At 43.5% G+C, this 16,526-nt stretch overlaps 1 protein-coding gene across 1 annotated transcript; it reads right to left on the reverse strand.

Annotated features, from left to right (window-relative positions):
• Window positions 1-116: 116 nt before the first annotated feature.
• Window positions 117-14,640, reverse strand: LOC125904323 (saxitoxin and tetrodotoxin-binding protein 1-like). Its single transcript, XM_049601665.1, has 6 exons — window positions 14,561-14,640; window positions 11,436-11,575; window positions 11,244-11,329; window positions 10,467-10,598; window positions 1,809-1,928; window positions 117-436 (listed from the first exon to the last, which is right to left on the reverse strand). The coding sequence occupies exons 1-6, from the start codon at window positions 14,627-14,629 to the stop codon at window positions 396-398; spliced, it is 588 nt and encodes a 195-aa protein (XP_049457622.1). The 5' UTR covers window positions 14,630-14,640; the 3' UTR covers window positions 117-395.
• Window positions 14,641-16,526: the final 1,886 nt, after the last annotated feature.

A 16,526-nucleotide genomic window follows, 5' to 3' on the forward strand; every position in this document is an offset into this window, starting at 1 on the left:
TTGTATTATATGGAGGAACAAATAGGACTGAAAAATAAATAAATACATTTGTATGTCCAAAGATTTATGATACCAAGCCAATATTATTAAAAGATATTATCAAACTTTTCAGTAGTATTTTTTATTTTTGTGATTTCTCACCTTTCATTTTCTCTTCTGTGTAGAATTTAGCTTCCATAAAAATACATGTAGACAATTCAAAATTTACTCTTTGTATTTTAATGAAACATTTTGTGAGCTGATTAATAAACATGTTTGTCTCTCAAAACCAGAATGAGAAATTCAGAGCTTAGTGTTTTCTGACAACGATAAAAAATACACTCCTGATATTAGCTGTTTGTATATATTCTGCCATCATTAACATCTCAGTTTCAGTCTTTCATCGTTTGTCTGTCTCAGGCTTCTTTCTCTTCTTCCGTCTTTTCCAGACAAAACCCTGCAGAGACAAGGATGAAGATGTGAGGATGATGAGTCTGTCAGTCAGACGACACAATTTAGCCTCAATGCTAATACTTCAGCTTACACTTATGCTTCCACTCGATCATGCTAAGGCGGAATTTATACTTATGCATCGAATCGACGCTGTACCTATGATGTAAGCTCTGTGTCGACATAAAGCCTATGCCGCACCCCACACTGTAGCCTGACGTGGACCTCCCCAGAAAAGTAACTACACGCTGCAGCACCGCAGATCTTCTGTCCATTTTTTGTTTTTCCCACAGTGGAAACAAAGCTTTTATTTACTTTAATTTCACAGATAAGAAACAATAAATTGTGAAGGCAGTAAATCCTCCACAAAGTAGCATTTTAAATCTTATGTGTGATTTTCATGACTTCATATGAGTGGGGGAAATCTCCGCTCATTGGTAATTTATACGATGTAAAATGCCATAGGCTTGTGCTAATAACGTTAGCAACTTCAGCCTGTTACATGCATTGTCTTCTTTAGAAATACACTTCCGTTTTCACAGTAATTTTACCATGTACATACAGTCTCTTTCAAAATAAATGCACTATGTCGGTAAAACAAGGTAAATTGACATTTTTTTCCCTTTAACAACTAATCCACATGGTTAGGTTTAGAAAAAAAGAACAGGGTTTGGTTTTATAATCTCAACGGAAGTGAACGCTACTCTCCTGGGTGACGGTCACTGTTTGTTGGACCCATCCACCACTCCTCCCATCCGCCCTACTTGGACTTTCAATGCCTTAAATTTCATTTGTGTCCCATTGCAATTTCCCCTGATGCTGCCAAGCGCCATTAAACTATAACGGCAATCAGCAGGGTATCATGACGCCACAAGTCACTGCCCAAGCGCCGGACTTTGACAACTTTGAAGTGAGACCAGGTTGGATATGGGGCTGGTCCATGTATAGACAATTTCAAGTTGATTTGGGATTTATAAGAGGAAACAGTGTACTGGCAGGTGTACTCATGGATTTGTAAATCAGAATTTTTGGGGGCATACGTACATTTCCTCAGTGCGGATTCTCCACAGAGTTTTATAAATGAGGCCCTTTCTTTATGCAAAGGTAGATTAACATAAAGGTTGGCTAGGTTTGGGAGTCTCATCTTTTTAAAAAGCAACTTCTTAATTTCTTAATTCTTGTACATCTGATGGTGGAGCACTAAATCACTTCAGAACAGCGAATGCTAAACTGTTAGCATGCTGCAATAGAACCAGCGTTCCACCTGAGACAAGTGAGTCTGTCTGATTCGATAAGATGTTTTCATATCCGAGCAACTCAGTTGACCAACAGGATCATTTGTCAGAAAGATGGTTTGTAGTTTTATTTTTCTCTCTGACCTGCCTTCCCGTCATAGGTGAACTGTGATGACATGTTGAATTTCAGACACTCTGCCACCTTCCTGTGGACACTCTGAGCGTCTTTCAGCTCCTTGGCGTCCAGGTGTTTCCCTTCCCTTCCTGAAAGAATGGACAGGAAGTCATCATCAGTGATGAGGTGGTGATATTTGCAACATGAGGAGACACTGCAGAGACAAATACCATAAAAACTATTGAAGGAAACAGTAAAGTTTTAGAGTCACGCATGTCTTAAGATACAGAATGTCTCTGTAGAGCTGATGTTCCATGTCCCCAGAGCCAGTCTGCAACACCAGGGGTCAGCATGCCAAGGTGCCTGCCCCTGCCTGCCGCCCAGCACAAAATGATAGTGGTGCCAGAGGCCACTTACTGTATTCTTGTGGTCTGTTGGCAGATCCCAGGCGACACTTGTGAGGAGAAGGAAAGAAAAGTAGGAAAATAAAGGGGTAGATTTTTGCTGCCGCGTTTCAGCCTCTTGGCCTTCGTCAGGGCATATTCTGTATGCACAGGCGTGCAGTCAACTTATAATGTTGGGTGCTTCCGGTTGAAAAATAAATAAAATAACATAAAAAGCAAACTTCAAGATAAAGTTTTTCCGGTGATGGTTGTGAAGGTAAAAACATGGGGGGAAAACCTATGTATGTACGTATGTATGTATGTATGTATGTATGTATGTATGTATGTATGTATGTATATGTTTATGTATGAAAAATGGTCTGCCAATCTCTTCATTTAAGCCTGGAAATTCCATGGCATCAAATTTGAAAATCCAAAAAGTTTCTCTGAAGTAATATAGAAAATATTCCACAGGGCCAGATCTAAGGCCTCAGACTTATTTGTGACCAAGATCAGGACTTCACAGCATAGTCACACAGCATGGCAGAGAGATTCACTGAACGAAAATACAAACCCAACATTATCACAGATGCCGGAAAGCCACTACACCGGATAGATAATCTATACTGCATGACACCAAACCAGCTAAAGTAAACACCAACCAAACTTTTTTCACTACTACATACAGCACCCTGGCACTTCAGATCAATAACATTATCAAATCTAACTGGAACATCATCACACACTCAGGCAACTGTTTCCACCCCCCCACCCCCCTGGAATTTCCAGGCTTATTTATTATGGATGGATGGATGGATGGATGGATGGTAAAACACTTCAAACTTCATTTTTGAAAAATCAAACCTATTCAGGACTCTGACGTAGGTGATGATGACAAGATATAGGCATATCATGAAGAACTCTGTATCACGCTTGCGTAATTGCAACATGAAACCAGAACTAACCAGATCAAATGGATGCAGTGTTACAACAATGCAACCCCTCTGAGGCTAACTTTACCAATAGATGTTAACATGTGATTCCTCAAAACGTTTTTTTAAATAAAATATTTAGATGGGGGTTTTTTTCAGCAATTTTGTCAGCCATCAAATCAATGTTTGGCTGTAGGTGAGCATCCATGGCCCTTCTTGCTGTGGTGTGTCTGGCACCGTTGACCCTCATCAGCACTAGTCGGCTTGTTTTCAGCGGTTTCAGCATGATGAAATCGGCGTCAGAGACAGAGGAGCCCATTTGTGAATGAAATCGCTCTGATTGGCAGTTCAGCTCAGTGCACAAGAGGAGAAACGGAAGTGAGGAAAGTAAACAAATAGCTGAAGTTGAGGGAGTGAGATCAAAACAAACTTGTTACATAAGGTTAGATTATTTTTCTTTATCCACAGCTCTTTGGCAGAAAAGTTTCATGATGGTTTGTGTTATTGCTCACTGGTGCACAGTAAATATGTTCTGTTCCTTCATAATTGGATTAGGTTGTTAATATGCTAACTGACTAACTTACGTCAAGACGGTTTCCCTTCTGGTTTCCCTTTTTGAATGGTGAACACAGACGACTGTCGTCTGCTGGTATGGAGAGTTATTTTCTCTGATGCAGGTGCCAAAAGTATGTGCTGGTTGGCCACCAGTTTAAGTTGTTTTGGCCGAGACACAGCAGGGGGCCTTAATTAGCTAGTTCTCTGAAGTCTGTTTGGTTTGTCTGAGCCGCAATACTAAAAACTAACACCTAAACACAGAGTCCCACGTTGAAAAAGAAATATGAGCTTACGCTGAACAGTTGAACAACTGACTTATGAAACTTTCATCCATCATTAAAGTTTTCAGAACAGGTTTTTATTCGCATATTTTTCACACCACTTTACGTGGCCGGCATGCACCAGGCTATAAAAGCCCCACCTTTCACATGCACCCACTGATTAACATTGACTGAAACGGGTACTGAGTTGCCTTGAGCCTGGGGAGATAATCTCCTCACTCAGAGAACCAAGGTCACAATGTAACCGAACATTCTCTATCGTATCGCGATTATCTCCGCACCCCATAGACCACGGAACCGGGGGGGCCAGGGGGGCCATGGCCCGGGTAACTTTTGCACTCTGACATAGAGGGCTGCATTGGGATTGGGTCCCGCCGGGTCCCGCGGCTTTCATACCAATTTGCCGCTTGATATAACTGTCTGTCTGTCTGTCTGTCAGCTACATCTGTCATGAGACAAATATGAAAGAAGACGTGCAGTTTATTGCATTTCACCGGCGACAAGCTGTCATTACGAGCAACTATTACGCACATCTGCGTGCTCTTTATAACTCACTGTGTGAACCTATGCTGCATAATAAAGATTTGCCCCCTCGTAATATTTAACCGCCCTCTCAGTAACTTCATCCTGGCGCTGGGCTTGCCTTATCCTCAATCACTGTGTGATTATATAAAGGTATAAAAATAAATAAATACAGAGGAGGAGAATAGAATATGAAACAGCCTTTATTTCATTAAAAACTAAATGAAAACAACGAAATAGGTGCGCTATTCCTGACCAGTGCGTCAAAAGACATGCAGTCCAGGGAAACGAAACAAACAACCCCATGAATTTCTTTATTAATAGTCTATAAAATGACGTGTTTTCTCCTGCAGGACGGGAGAAGACACAAAATCAATGTATCTCTATTATTGTGCGGGCATAAATTCTCAGAGTTTTGCGGGAGCGGGCGGGAGTGGACATACACATTGCGGTTGAGGGTGGTAATGGTCAGAAATTCAGCGTTCTGGTTACTTTTCAGTAACTGTGCAGCTGCACTTGTTTTGTTGTTGGGTGTGTGTGTGTGTGTGTGTGTGAGTGGCTCTGCACATCAGTCTGATATGAGTGCTGACTTGTGATGATAATGAATATGATGTTGATTTAGATTCAAGGCAGCAAGATGAGTTTGAGGACTAGATGTACTTTGTTGTTTGCTATAGTTTCATCTTTGCATTTATGTGTAAATAGGCTTGGCCTGTTGTGTGTGAATGTTAGAGTGGGATCAGAGGGGCTAATCTGAGCAAGCATGTGTTCGTGTTCATGCGTGTACTGTAGATGTGACTGTGTGGCGTCGGAATAAAAAAAAGTGCTCTGCAATGTTATTTAATACATCAGTAATACTGTCTGTTTCAATGCATATGCCCCCCCTCCCCCTCGCGTGACTTGAAATTATGGCCCCCCTTGTTCAGATGCGTTCCGCGGTCCATGCCGCACCCAGTAGTTATATCATAACTATGGGAACTGTTTGAGACACATCGTGAGGGGCCCCAGGAGACAGAACAAATGCACAAGCCCTCCCCTGGCAATCGAATGAGACGTCCCCGCCACCAGGTGCATTAACAACAGAAAATACCCAATAGGAGTGTATTTACGAAAAAACACCAATGAACTATAAACAAATGTACAACATCCTGCGCATTCATTGTGCCACTGTATCAATGCCCAGGCACCAAACGCAACCATAAGAACGACCAACCCCGCCAGACGCAGGGGTTGGTTGCAGTTCCCCCAGTCTTTTGGCTGATGTCACTGCCAAAAGAAAAACCACTTTAAGAGACAGCCACTTAATGCTGACTGACTCCAGAGGCTCAAAAGGTTCCTGCTGCAGGGCAGCCAACACCTGACCCTGGCCTGGTGCGCAGGAGGCTTGCACTGCGCACCAGGAGGCCAGCCTTCGGGAACTGAGAGATGAGGCTGCAGTCACCATCTGCAAGGCTATAATCCCCTGTACAAGTAGCCTTGATAGCTGCCACCATGTCTCTAAGGGATGATGGTGATTTTTCGGCCTCAAGCAGCCCCTGCAGGTACCGGTGCACCTCTGGGGCTGCACATGTCAGTGCATCGATCTGGTTAGTTGGGGGCATTGTCCCTGGTTGGGAACAGGTCGGCCACTGCTCTGCCGAAGCGGTGCCAGATCTCCCTGACCACCTCTGGGTGCAGCCTCCAGTCCCCTGGATTTGGGCCTCCCCTGGAGAGAAGTTCCGCCCCCTGGTTCACCATCCTGGCATGTGCATGACCCTGATGGACAGGAACCATCACTATGCCTAGGTCATTGTGCTATTCCTTTGTGCTATTCTGCAGAGGTTTGGGGAGCCCAGGCCCCCTTGCCTGTTGACATATGCTGCTGCCACTGTGCTGTCGGTTCTTACAAGCACGTGACGGCCTTGCAGACTCGGGAGAAAATGCTGGAGGGCCAGGTGAATGGCTTTCAGTTCTAAAGCATTGATATGCTGGCCCTTCAAGTGGGTGCTCCAGACACTACTGGTGCCCCTGTCCTTGTGGAGTGCACCCCAACCCTCCAGGGATGCATCCATGACGAACACTGCCGCCTGCAACTGTCTCTGCAGACAGAGCCCCAGGCTGAAGCAATGCCTCTGGACTGGCTGCATGTGTAGAAGAGCTTGTACCGGGGCTGCCATAAGACCCAAGTGGCAGAGACACAGCCACCATGTGGCCCTGGCACCAAGCTGAAAATGAGAGAGGCAGGTCCTGATTGAAACCTGCCTCTCCTGTGTGTCAGACTCGACTCCTGTTCAGAACAAGAAAATAGCGAGAATAATACCCTGCCCTCAGATCTTCTTCCTGTACTTTCCGGATAGCTGACTTTGTCATGAGAGCAGGGGCGATTCTAGGATCAGAGGTTTAGGGGTGCTGAGCGCCCAGAGAGCTGCCCAGCCAGGCAAGATAAATTTCACTGTTTTGTACATTTTAACGCAATTTCATTCCCACATTTGTGAAAGAAAAACACTTTTTGGGAAAGTCTGTGACTAAACCATCAAATTTGATAAAGGTTATTTAAATGCTGAGCCACAGCAAAAGAGGAATGGATTGGAATCATAAAAGAAACATATCGTAACCCTAATTTCTGGGGCTGTATTTTTGTTGTTAAAATATTACGTTACAACCAAGTACTGTATGGTTTTGACACTTTTCTAGTTTGTTAAAAAAAAGAACATACAGTAAAAAAAAATAAATAAATAAATAAAAATCTCTCAAATTTTAGGGGTGCTGGGATTCAATTTAGGGGTGCTTCAGCACCCCCAAAAATGGGCTCTGAGGTCTGCCTCCAGAGCCTCCCATGCTGCCTGAGGGCAAGGGAAGGCTGGGGGTGATGTTGCGTCAGGACTGAGATGGGGGCTTGGCTGATCCCTGGCCACTGCTGCGTCCTCTGACCCATTTAGTCTTGCCACGCTGTGCTGCATCCAGCCAGCCCCGCAGATCTGGCCCACAGCCTATCCTTCCCCGATTGTCAACTGCAGCCATACAACGACAGAGCCTTGACTAGCATGTCCCTGCGGTCGGTGTTGTAAACCAACTCCTGACCACCTCCTTGAAATCAGAAAGGAGAGGCTCAAGGAACCATTTGGGTCGCCCCCCTGTTTCGCCTTCGAAATAAGAAGGGGTGGGACCCTGATCAGCTGGCAGGTCAAACCCCAGAGCCAAAGCAGCCCAGCCAATAATTTCCTGAAGGAGAGGTGACTGCTGGTCATTTTTCTTTACAGGCACCTGCTGCCCCTCTGAGACCAACTCATCATTCTGTAAGGGCCCAAGGCCAAGAATGTCTATCTCCTTGACCCAGGGGAGGAGGGGCCCCTATCCAACCCAGCTATCCGCTCACCCCCTACTGAAACTGTAATAATGGGGGTGGGGGAGCACCCTGATGGGCCCCTGTCCCCCACTACCAGACCTGCCAACCTAGAGCACTAAGCTGGCTTTTTTTTTTTTTTTTTAACACTACAACCCACACAAAAAGGGCCCTGTTGGCTTGCCAGTCTCACTCTCACTCCTTTTTTTTTTTTTTGGAGACGTCACTGTAGCAAGACCAGAATGTGCAGTCTTTAGCTATAGCAATGGTGTTGCTAACTGTCTTTAATTAGTTTCCCTGAGCCAACAGATGCGAGTGTGGCCAGAGTATGGATTATTTTCTTTGACATCGGACAGCAGGAAACTTCTACTGGAGGGAGATGTTTTTGTTGTCGTGAGGGAATGGGAAGCCTGTGTAGGTGCAAACCGGAAAACCAGCTCGACCTCGCGGTGTCTAACAGGTAAGCCGCTCACAGCCCCCGGACTCTATAGGGTTCGAGCAGGCAACTAAATCCTCGAGTAAAGACGTGAGCTTCCCCCCAACTTCGTTGGGTTTGAGCCAGCAACTACCTCCTAGAGGCACGCTGCTCCCTGACTGAGTCAGCCTCGAGCGAGCTGCTATATCTCCACCGTGCGCAAACAGACAGGTGCAATACATGGATATGGCACCCCTCTCAAATGTTTCACTCTTTGTTGTCAAGAAGAAGAAATGGCATTTAGCTATCCTAGAGAGGGACCCGAGAAGGCCAGCTCTCCAACCTAAACGAAGGTAGGTGGACAAAACGCTAAACTCCTCTCTCCTTTCTTTCTGCTCTGACAGGTGGAAATCAATGACTCAGTGAGTGCATGCCCAAGGTGGGGCTTTTATAGCCTGGCACATGCCGGCCACATAAAGTGGTGTGTCTTAAAGATGATAAATTTTCCACGTTGATTATCCCAGATGGGGATAATTCCCATAGTTATGATATATAACTATTGGGTGGGGAGATAATCTCAGTGTGATAGAGAACACATAGTTAAAAACCAAGTAAAAATAACCGCACGCAGTCGCAGCAGTACAAAGTACAGAGGACAGACTTTAAACCAGGGATATTCCTTGTCATGATGATGATGAGGACGTAATAGACAATGAGACCACATATAGACAGAAAGAAAGACATTGTGGAGATACTGTAGAGAGGGAGTACAACTCAGCCCCTTCAGATAGCCACCATGTCAAATGCAAGACATGGAGAGAGTGGTGACAGACAGCAAGGGAACTTCAATTGAGAGAAGCAAGGGAACAAATGTGTATTCACGTTTTGTCTCATATCTTCACAACGAATAGAACAATAAATGGATCAGACTCAGTGTGTAAGGTTTCTCTGTGTAACTTTTTCTGTTTTTTGGGCGGATGGGTTTAAAAATTGCAAACGAAATAAACTGACCCAGTATGCAAAGGCCTTAAGACTGGAATTATGGTCCTGCAAAGATCCACATAAATATCTCTGTGGATCTGTGTAGAGAAGCATGTTATATGTCCCAGAGGAGCTGACATATGTTAACATTTCCATTTTTTCCCCTTTTTTCCTTATCTGGGGCTGGGTCGCAGGGGCAGCAGGCTAAGCAAAGCACCACAGTCATCCCTCTCTCCAGCGACACTCTCCAGCTCCTCCTTGGGTGGAGTTCTAGAGTTCATAGAGTTCTTCATGATATGCCTATATCTTGTCATCATCACCTACATCAGAGTCCTGAATAGGTTTGATTTTTCAAAAATGAAGTTTGTGTTTTACCATGCATCCATCTATCCATCCATCCATCCATCCATCCATCCATCCATCCATCCATTTCCCACCACTTATCCGAAGCTGGGTAGTGGCGGCAGCAGGCCAAGCAAAGCATTCTAGACCCCTTTCCCCAGCAACGCTTTCCAGTGCCTCCTGGAGGACCCTGAGGTGCTCCCAGGCCAGATGAGAAATGTAATCCCTCCACCGTGTTCTCAGTCTGCCCCAGGGCCTCCTACCAGTTGGACATGCTCGGAACACCTCTAGCGGGAGGCGCCTAGGAGGCATCCTGATCAGATGCCCGCACCACCTCAACTGAGGTTTTCTTGAAGGAGCAGCGGCTTTACTCCGAGCTCCCTCTGGATGACTGAGCTCCTTACCCTAACCCTGAGGCAGAGCTCAGCCACCCCACAGAGGAAACTCATTTCGGCTGCTTGTATCTGCAATCTTATTCTTTTGGTCATTACCCAGAGCTCGTGACCATAGCTGAGGGCTGGCACATAGATGGACCAGTAAATCAAAAGCTTTGCCTTCCGGCTCAGCTCCCTCTTCACCATGACGACCCGGTGCAGCATCCACATCACTACAGAAACCGCACCAAACCACTGATCCACCTCACGCTTCATTCTACCCTCACTCATGAACAAGACCCAGAGATACATGAACACCCTCGATTGAGGCAGTAACATACATTAACATGTTTTTACTTAAAATACGTATTAAAGAAACAACCAACAGGTAATCAAACTGACTTACTTCCTGCCCTGACAAACACATACTGTCAAAGACATTCCTTTCTGACCTGATGATAGCTCATTAATGTTTGAGACCTAAGGCCACTGTCATCAGTCCTGTCGTACTGGTCCTTGTAATGTCTCCTTATCACCTGTCCTATGGTGATTTAGGGTGCTGCTGATCTATGTGTCTTACTGTAAATGAGCAGCATCTTCCCTGGTGTTCCCTCAAAGACTCCGCTGTAGATGATGAGCACACAGTCAGGACAGCCCTGGTAGATATCAACTCGGCCCTGGTCATCGTATGGAGACACCTGACCATCGAAATCTTGGGATGCAGAGAAAAATGAAGTAAGAGATTCAGAAAACCATGAGACGAGACGCACCAGGGAGAGCTAAAGTCTGTAGCTTTTGTCCTCGAGAGCAGAGATGAGTCTCACCCTCACGTTTCTTTCTCAAGGTCATTTGCTGGAATTTTTTTCTGTGTTGATGAAGCTATGCTAGCAAACTAGTCCTGCTTCCAGTCCTTGTGCCAAACTAAGCTCAACATACCCTGGACCAAATCTATACAGTAGCCCTGTTTGGACTCAACATCCTGAAAGTGACTTCAGGAACAGAGCAAGGAGTTCTGGGGCAATTTCAGCCACTTCCGAGGTGCATTAAGAGAAGATAAAGTGTGAATAATTCAAATGTCCAGCACTTGTGCAACACTTGTAGTATAAAGTACAACAAGAACCGAAATGCGTTGGTCCAACAATTAAGTTGTTCTTGAAACTAGAGGTCTAGCTGGACTTTGACACTATTCAAAGCTGACTGGAGCTGATCAGAAAAGGAGTCTACTTGTAAGATTCAGGGACATCCCAACTTTACAACCATTTGATGAAGGACAAAGTTTGAAGGCAAGACACTGCTGATGACGTTTAGGTTTGTCTAATGAGATCTACTTCCAATGGTTGGCCTCTGTGGAACTCACTGGCACTTTTCAGGTGGAGGGTGTGGTTGGACGTCTCGGGGTCAGGAAGTGACATGTTGCCACGGAAGATCAAACACTTTCCAAAACTGAAAAAACACACAAGATCCTTAATCTATAATTCGCATGGCACGTCCTGCTGAAAAAAGGATAATGATCTTTCTCTATACTGTATCACCCTAAATGGTCCCTTACGCTTTGTTTCTCTCGATGAACCTGATGGTTTCGTTAGCGTCTCTCAACTCCAGCAGGGAGCTTGTGGCATTCATCAGGAGCTCCACCCCTGCTGGATAATCTGAGAATGCCTCAACCAGAACCCAACGCACCTCCAATACCTGCAGGGACAAGCAGTTAGGTCAGAAACATCCATGCAAGCATGTGAACACAGACATTTGGATTTATAAAATTTTCAAATCTTTATTCAGACACAACTCCCATCACTGTGTGTTTTCTTGTTTTCTTCCTTCTGTGCAGTAAACATGTGTATGCATTCCACCACAGACACCATGTTTGTTCACTACTGTAGTTATGGACACACTCTGATTAGCTCTATATTCCCCCCTTTACGACTGATGTTTGTTACCTCCGCCGGTGCGTAAGAGCACACGTTAAGTACATTAACTATGGTTGCATGTTTGTGCCAGCTGAGTCCAAGCCCTGGGGAAGTGCGCCAGGCTTTGGAGCCAAACAGTCGTACTGCAATTTCCTTAGCTATGGAGGAGCTCACTGGACCCACTGAAACCACAGACGATTTGCTGGCTGTATGAGGCTCTTTAAGAAGATTGTTACAACGATATCACAGAAGCTTATCATGATCCTGGTTTTTGTGTATATTCTGTTATCCTATGGCCTTTGTTTTGGAGATTTTTTTCTTGTGTCATATTATTTATTCATGTTTAATCTGTTTCCCGTTTTATTTTGTAGATTCTCTCTTCATGCGTTGTGTCTGGTTTTACTTCCTGTCTTTGTGTGTTTTCCTGCCTGTTTTCTGTCACACTTGTCTCCTTAGTCCTTCCCTGTTCCCAGAGTCTTCCCTTCACACTTGTTCTGTATTGGTTTTGTTTGCTCCACCCTAGTGTTTCCCTCCACACCCTTGTTGTCAGCCAATCCCCATTTCCCTTCTTTTGCTTGTATCCACCCTACTCCAGCTGTGTCTCATTCTTGTGACTGGTTTTCTGTGTGTATATCTGGGTGTATATCTGGGTGTTTCCCTTTGTTCCTCATCAGTTTGTCCTGTGTTCATTCTTGTGTTCATCCCTGTGTTCTTGGTGTCAATCCCTGCTTCAATTTCTGCCTGGTGTTCTGTTTGGATGTTTTATCTGACTGAATTCATCTCCCAGTTGGTTCTCAGTTTAGTTTTCGTTCTACTTTCATTTGGACTTCCAGTTACCTGCTTTATCTGGATGGTTTTTTTTATCAGCTGCATTAAAGTTTGCTTTTTGTTAAAACTTCTACCTGTCTGTTACTCTGCATTTGGGTCCTCCCTGAACTGATTCATGACAAAGCTCATGTGAAGTGGAACAGATTGGTACATTAGTGAAGTTAATGTCACTGGTGCATGCTGCTGCCACAGTTAAAAGGTTGTGTAATAAAACAGATCACCATCAGGCATGAGAGCCCTGAGATGAAGTCTGGGCTTGTTCACAAGCTGTCAATTTCGTTGTAGATCTTGAAAACAACTCACTGATAGAACAAAGCAGGCATACCTTAATGCATTATCCACATCTCCATCAAAACTCACCATTCTCAGAGTGTAAGTTGTTGGAGGTTGATGTGTTTCCCATAGCAAAAGGGATTTGGAAAATGCCAACAGGAAAGGAAATGGGAATGCCGGCTGAAATCAGCAGCCCAATGGCAGGCTTATAGCCACAGTCTACATCTGGTACATCAGACTATCTACTGAGAGGCTTAATTTTTTAGTTTGGTGACTGAATGGCAACTATATGTTCATCTAGTGATGACGGGTTAAGACTGTGGTTCAGAGCCTTTTCAGCAATGATGAGTTTGATGGTCTTGTCTTTTAGATATTTTTTTTTATTTAGGGATATGTTATTGTCATCATTTTTAACCTCTTTTTTTCAGCCCATTCTCATTCCAAACTCATTAAATACCGCTGCTTTGTCGGTGATTTTGGCACCAAAACCCACCTTTTGTCGTTGCATGATACACCACCTGGGAGCATCAGTGTGTAATGCAGCTGGAGGTGATCTTTTGCAGTGCTACACAGAGGGGTAGTGTCAGTTCATAACGCGACTGGACAGCACCTGTCATGGCGTTATGATACACCACAGGATGGCGTCAGGCTGAATTGCTGCCAGTAACAACGTAATATTAAGAGCTTGAAAGTCTCTACAGGGCAGGCAGGATGGGTGGCGCTTGGGTCCTACAAACCCCGGACTTTCACTTGGTAGGTTGGGATTCACTTGCTGTATGAATGTTATTTTCTAAACCTAACCACATGCTTTTGTTGACGTTCCAGCATTGGTCACATCATCCAAGAACATCAACATCACACACAGGAGGATACCTAGTGCGTAATATGTAATAGTTGCATTTGGAGTGTGTTTTGAAAAAAAACATTCAAGGCATTGCCAGCAAGTTGTATTGCTGTTCCTACAAGGTCAACAAAATGTAGTATAACATTTACCTTGTCGTTACATTTTATGCCTGTTCTTTTAAAGGTCCTTCTAGGACAATGGTTCCCAGGAGCGTTGCTAGGAGTTGAAAACATCCGGGGCTTTAGCCCGGAAGTGTGAACAATTTTTTACCCGGGTGTCCAGGGGTTTCTCCCGCAGGAAAATTTTGAATAATTCCCTGTTACACACGTGATTTTAAAGTATTTTGACAAAGAATTTTGACAAATAAGTCTTCTATTACTGGGTTGCCCAAATTGTTGGTTAAAAACCCTAAAGTCCCCCAATTGGGGGACTTTGAGAATAACTTTGCAAACACAGTGTGAAAAAATGCGCTAATCACGAAGAATATAGTGATGTTGCACATCAAATTAAACAGTAGAACCTGGGCTACAAGGCTGTAAAAACTCTTTTTACATGCCCCAAACACATGTCAAACAACAACTAAATGAATAACAACAAATCAAACTCCATACAGCGCCGATGTGCCAACCCACTCGCCATATTTCGGGCTCTAACTCAACGCCACATTATGCAAAACACACACCATTCATCTCAAATGAAAGCAGAGAGTGCCGTTTCTACACATATCTGCCAAAGCATGCTGCACCAAAGCATCAGAGAGATAGAGGCCAAAGAACAACAACAACAACCGAAACCGAACGATAGTTGTAAAATTTCTCTTACCTTTTTTTTGTTTTGCCATGAAAAGTTTATTCTACCGGTAAAACACAGTACATCCTGATAAACAGACATGTTGTGTTCAAATGAATCCGGACGAACGTGACGGGCTTTAGGACCCGGGGGGAAGCATTACAATGACCACATACAGCAGCCGGGTTCTGCTGACTCTGACTGGCTTACAGTGCTGTCAATCTCGTGTTGGTGGGTATAGCGTCATTCTATTGGCTCTAATGAATCAAATGAGGTGTCAATCACTCAAATGGGCCAATCCGTTGCAGAGATAGAGCCTCCAAAGCACAGAAGAGAAAATCTGCTTCACATTTAGATGGTGTGTGTGTGCATCTGGACTTTGCTTGAACATAAAGAAATGTGAATTGCTTGCTCTTAAATATTGTGACATCCCTTCTATTTCTAATATACCTGTAAAAGACTCTATTATGTACTTAGGAATCGTTATCACTAAAGATGGAGAAGCCAGATGCAATTTAAATTTTGACTTAATTATTGACAAAACACAGAAAAAAATGAACCAATGGCTGCAGAGGGATTTGTCATTGAGAGGTAGAATTCTACTAGCCAAAGCTGAAGTAATATCCCTTCTCACGTATGCTGCTTTATTTGATGTTAACAAAAAGGTCTCAAAAGATATTGACAAGATGTTATTTAACTTTTTATGGAGGAACAAAAATCAATATATAAAAAAATCAGTAATTATGAACTCATACAATAAGGGTGGCCTTAACTTTTTAGATTTTTACACTTTAAACAATACATTCAAAATAAATTGGCTAAAACTATTTATCAAGAACCCATCTTCAATTTGGAACTTCATACTAAATTTTATTTTTTCTAAATTAGGAGGCCTAAATCTCTTCTTATTTTGTAATTATAATACTGAAAAGGTCCCCTCAAAACTATCCAGCTTTCATAAACAGATGCTTCTTTATTGGTCACTGATTTATAAACATAATTTTTCCCCACATAGGTACTACATATGGAACAATAAAGACATCGTATATAGAAACAAAATCTTATTTTACCCATATTGGTGTTGTGGTTTGTATCTCGCTGCTTTTATTTTGATAGCATGTTCCGGTTGTGTGTGGTGTTTGGGTAACTTGACTTTTGTTCCTCCGGAGGCACCCTTCCCACCTGCTGCGTCGAGGAGTGATTGGACTCACCTGTTTCTACTTTGCCAATCAAGACGCCTACTTTAAGCCTGCTGAGACACTCCTCGACGCCAGAGTATACAGAGAACCTCCGTGGTATCAGCTTGGCTCTCGTTTGGTAACTTTGTGAATTTTCTCCTGTGCATTTTGGTGAGTTTTGTAACCGTGTCTCTCCTCCGTCTTTTCCAGTGCCTCCCGTGCCCTCACAGCCCAGCACTCTCCGGACTTCTTTTGTGTTTTTGATGGACTCTGGCAGTTTTGGTTTTTTGTGGATTCACCTGCCCTTTGTGAAATAAATCATTGTTCAAACCTGCTCCGTTTCCGCTCCTGGTTTACTTACAACATACTTTTGGTTCATCAGTTGTTTAATTCAAATGGATCATTAATGACATATCAAGAATTTTTGTTAAAATATAGTGTCCTAATCCCTATTAGTGAATTTAATATTGTTATAAGTGCAATCCCTGCTGGAGTAATTATGTTATTTAAAAGTACAGCAGGACAGAATCCAACAGTATTATCCATTGATCCAACCAAACTTGAAATTGGTCAAATTTGTTTCTCTTCAACAGCAATAGTACAGTAATCGTCGTATACGTTCATTATTTCAGAAAGAAGTTGTATCAGTTCCATATGTGGTAGCTTACTGGAACAACTTTGTCAATAATCTTGACTGGAAAAAGATTTGGAACTTACCTGCTAGATATATGATAAATAATAAAGTAAAAGAAGTATCTTTTAAAATAATTCACAGATTTTACCCATTCTAAAGTTTCTTACAACGATTCAAAAAATATATA

Source organism: Epinephelus fuscoguttatus, linkage group LG17 (assembly GCF_011397635.1).
Source record: "Epinephelus fuscoguttatus linkage group LG17, E.fuscoguttatus.final_Chr_v1".
NCBI classification, from domain to species: Eukaryota; Metazoa; Chordata; class Actinopteri; order Perciformes; family Serranidae; genus Epinephelus; species Epinephelus fuscoguttatus.

Excerpts from the sequence above, each read along its gene's own strand:
- LOC125904323 (XM_049601665.1), bottom strand. The coding sequence starts at position 14,629 with ATGTCTGTTTATCAGGATGTACTGTGTTTTACCGGTAGAATAAACTTT. Across the intron at positions 11,576-14,560 it reads CATGGCAAAACAAAAAAAAG|GTATTGGAGGTGCGTTGGGT; the intron begins GTAAGAGAAATT and ends TTGTCCCTGCAG. Across the intron at positions 437-1,808 it reads CACCTATGACGGGAAGGCAG|GGTTTTGTCTGGAAAAGACG; the intron begins GTCAGAGAGAAA and ends TTGTCTCTGCAG.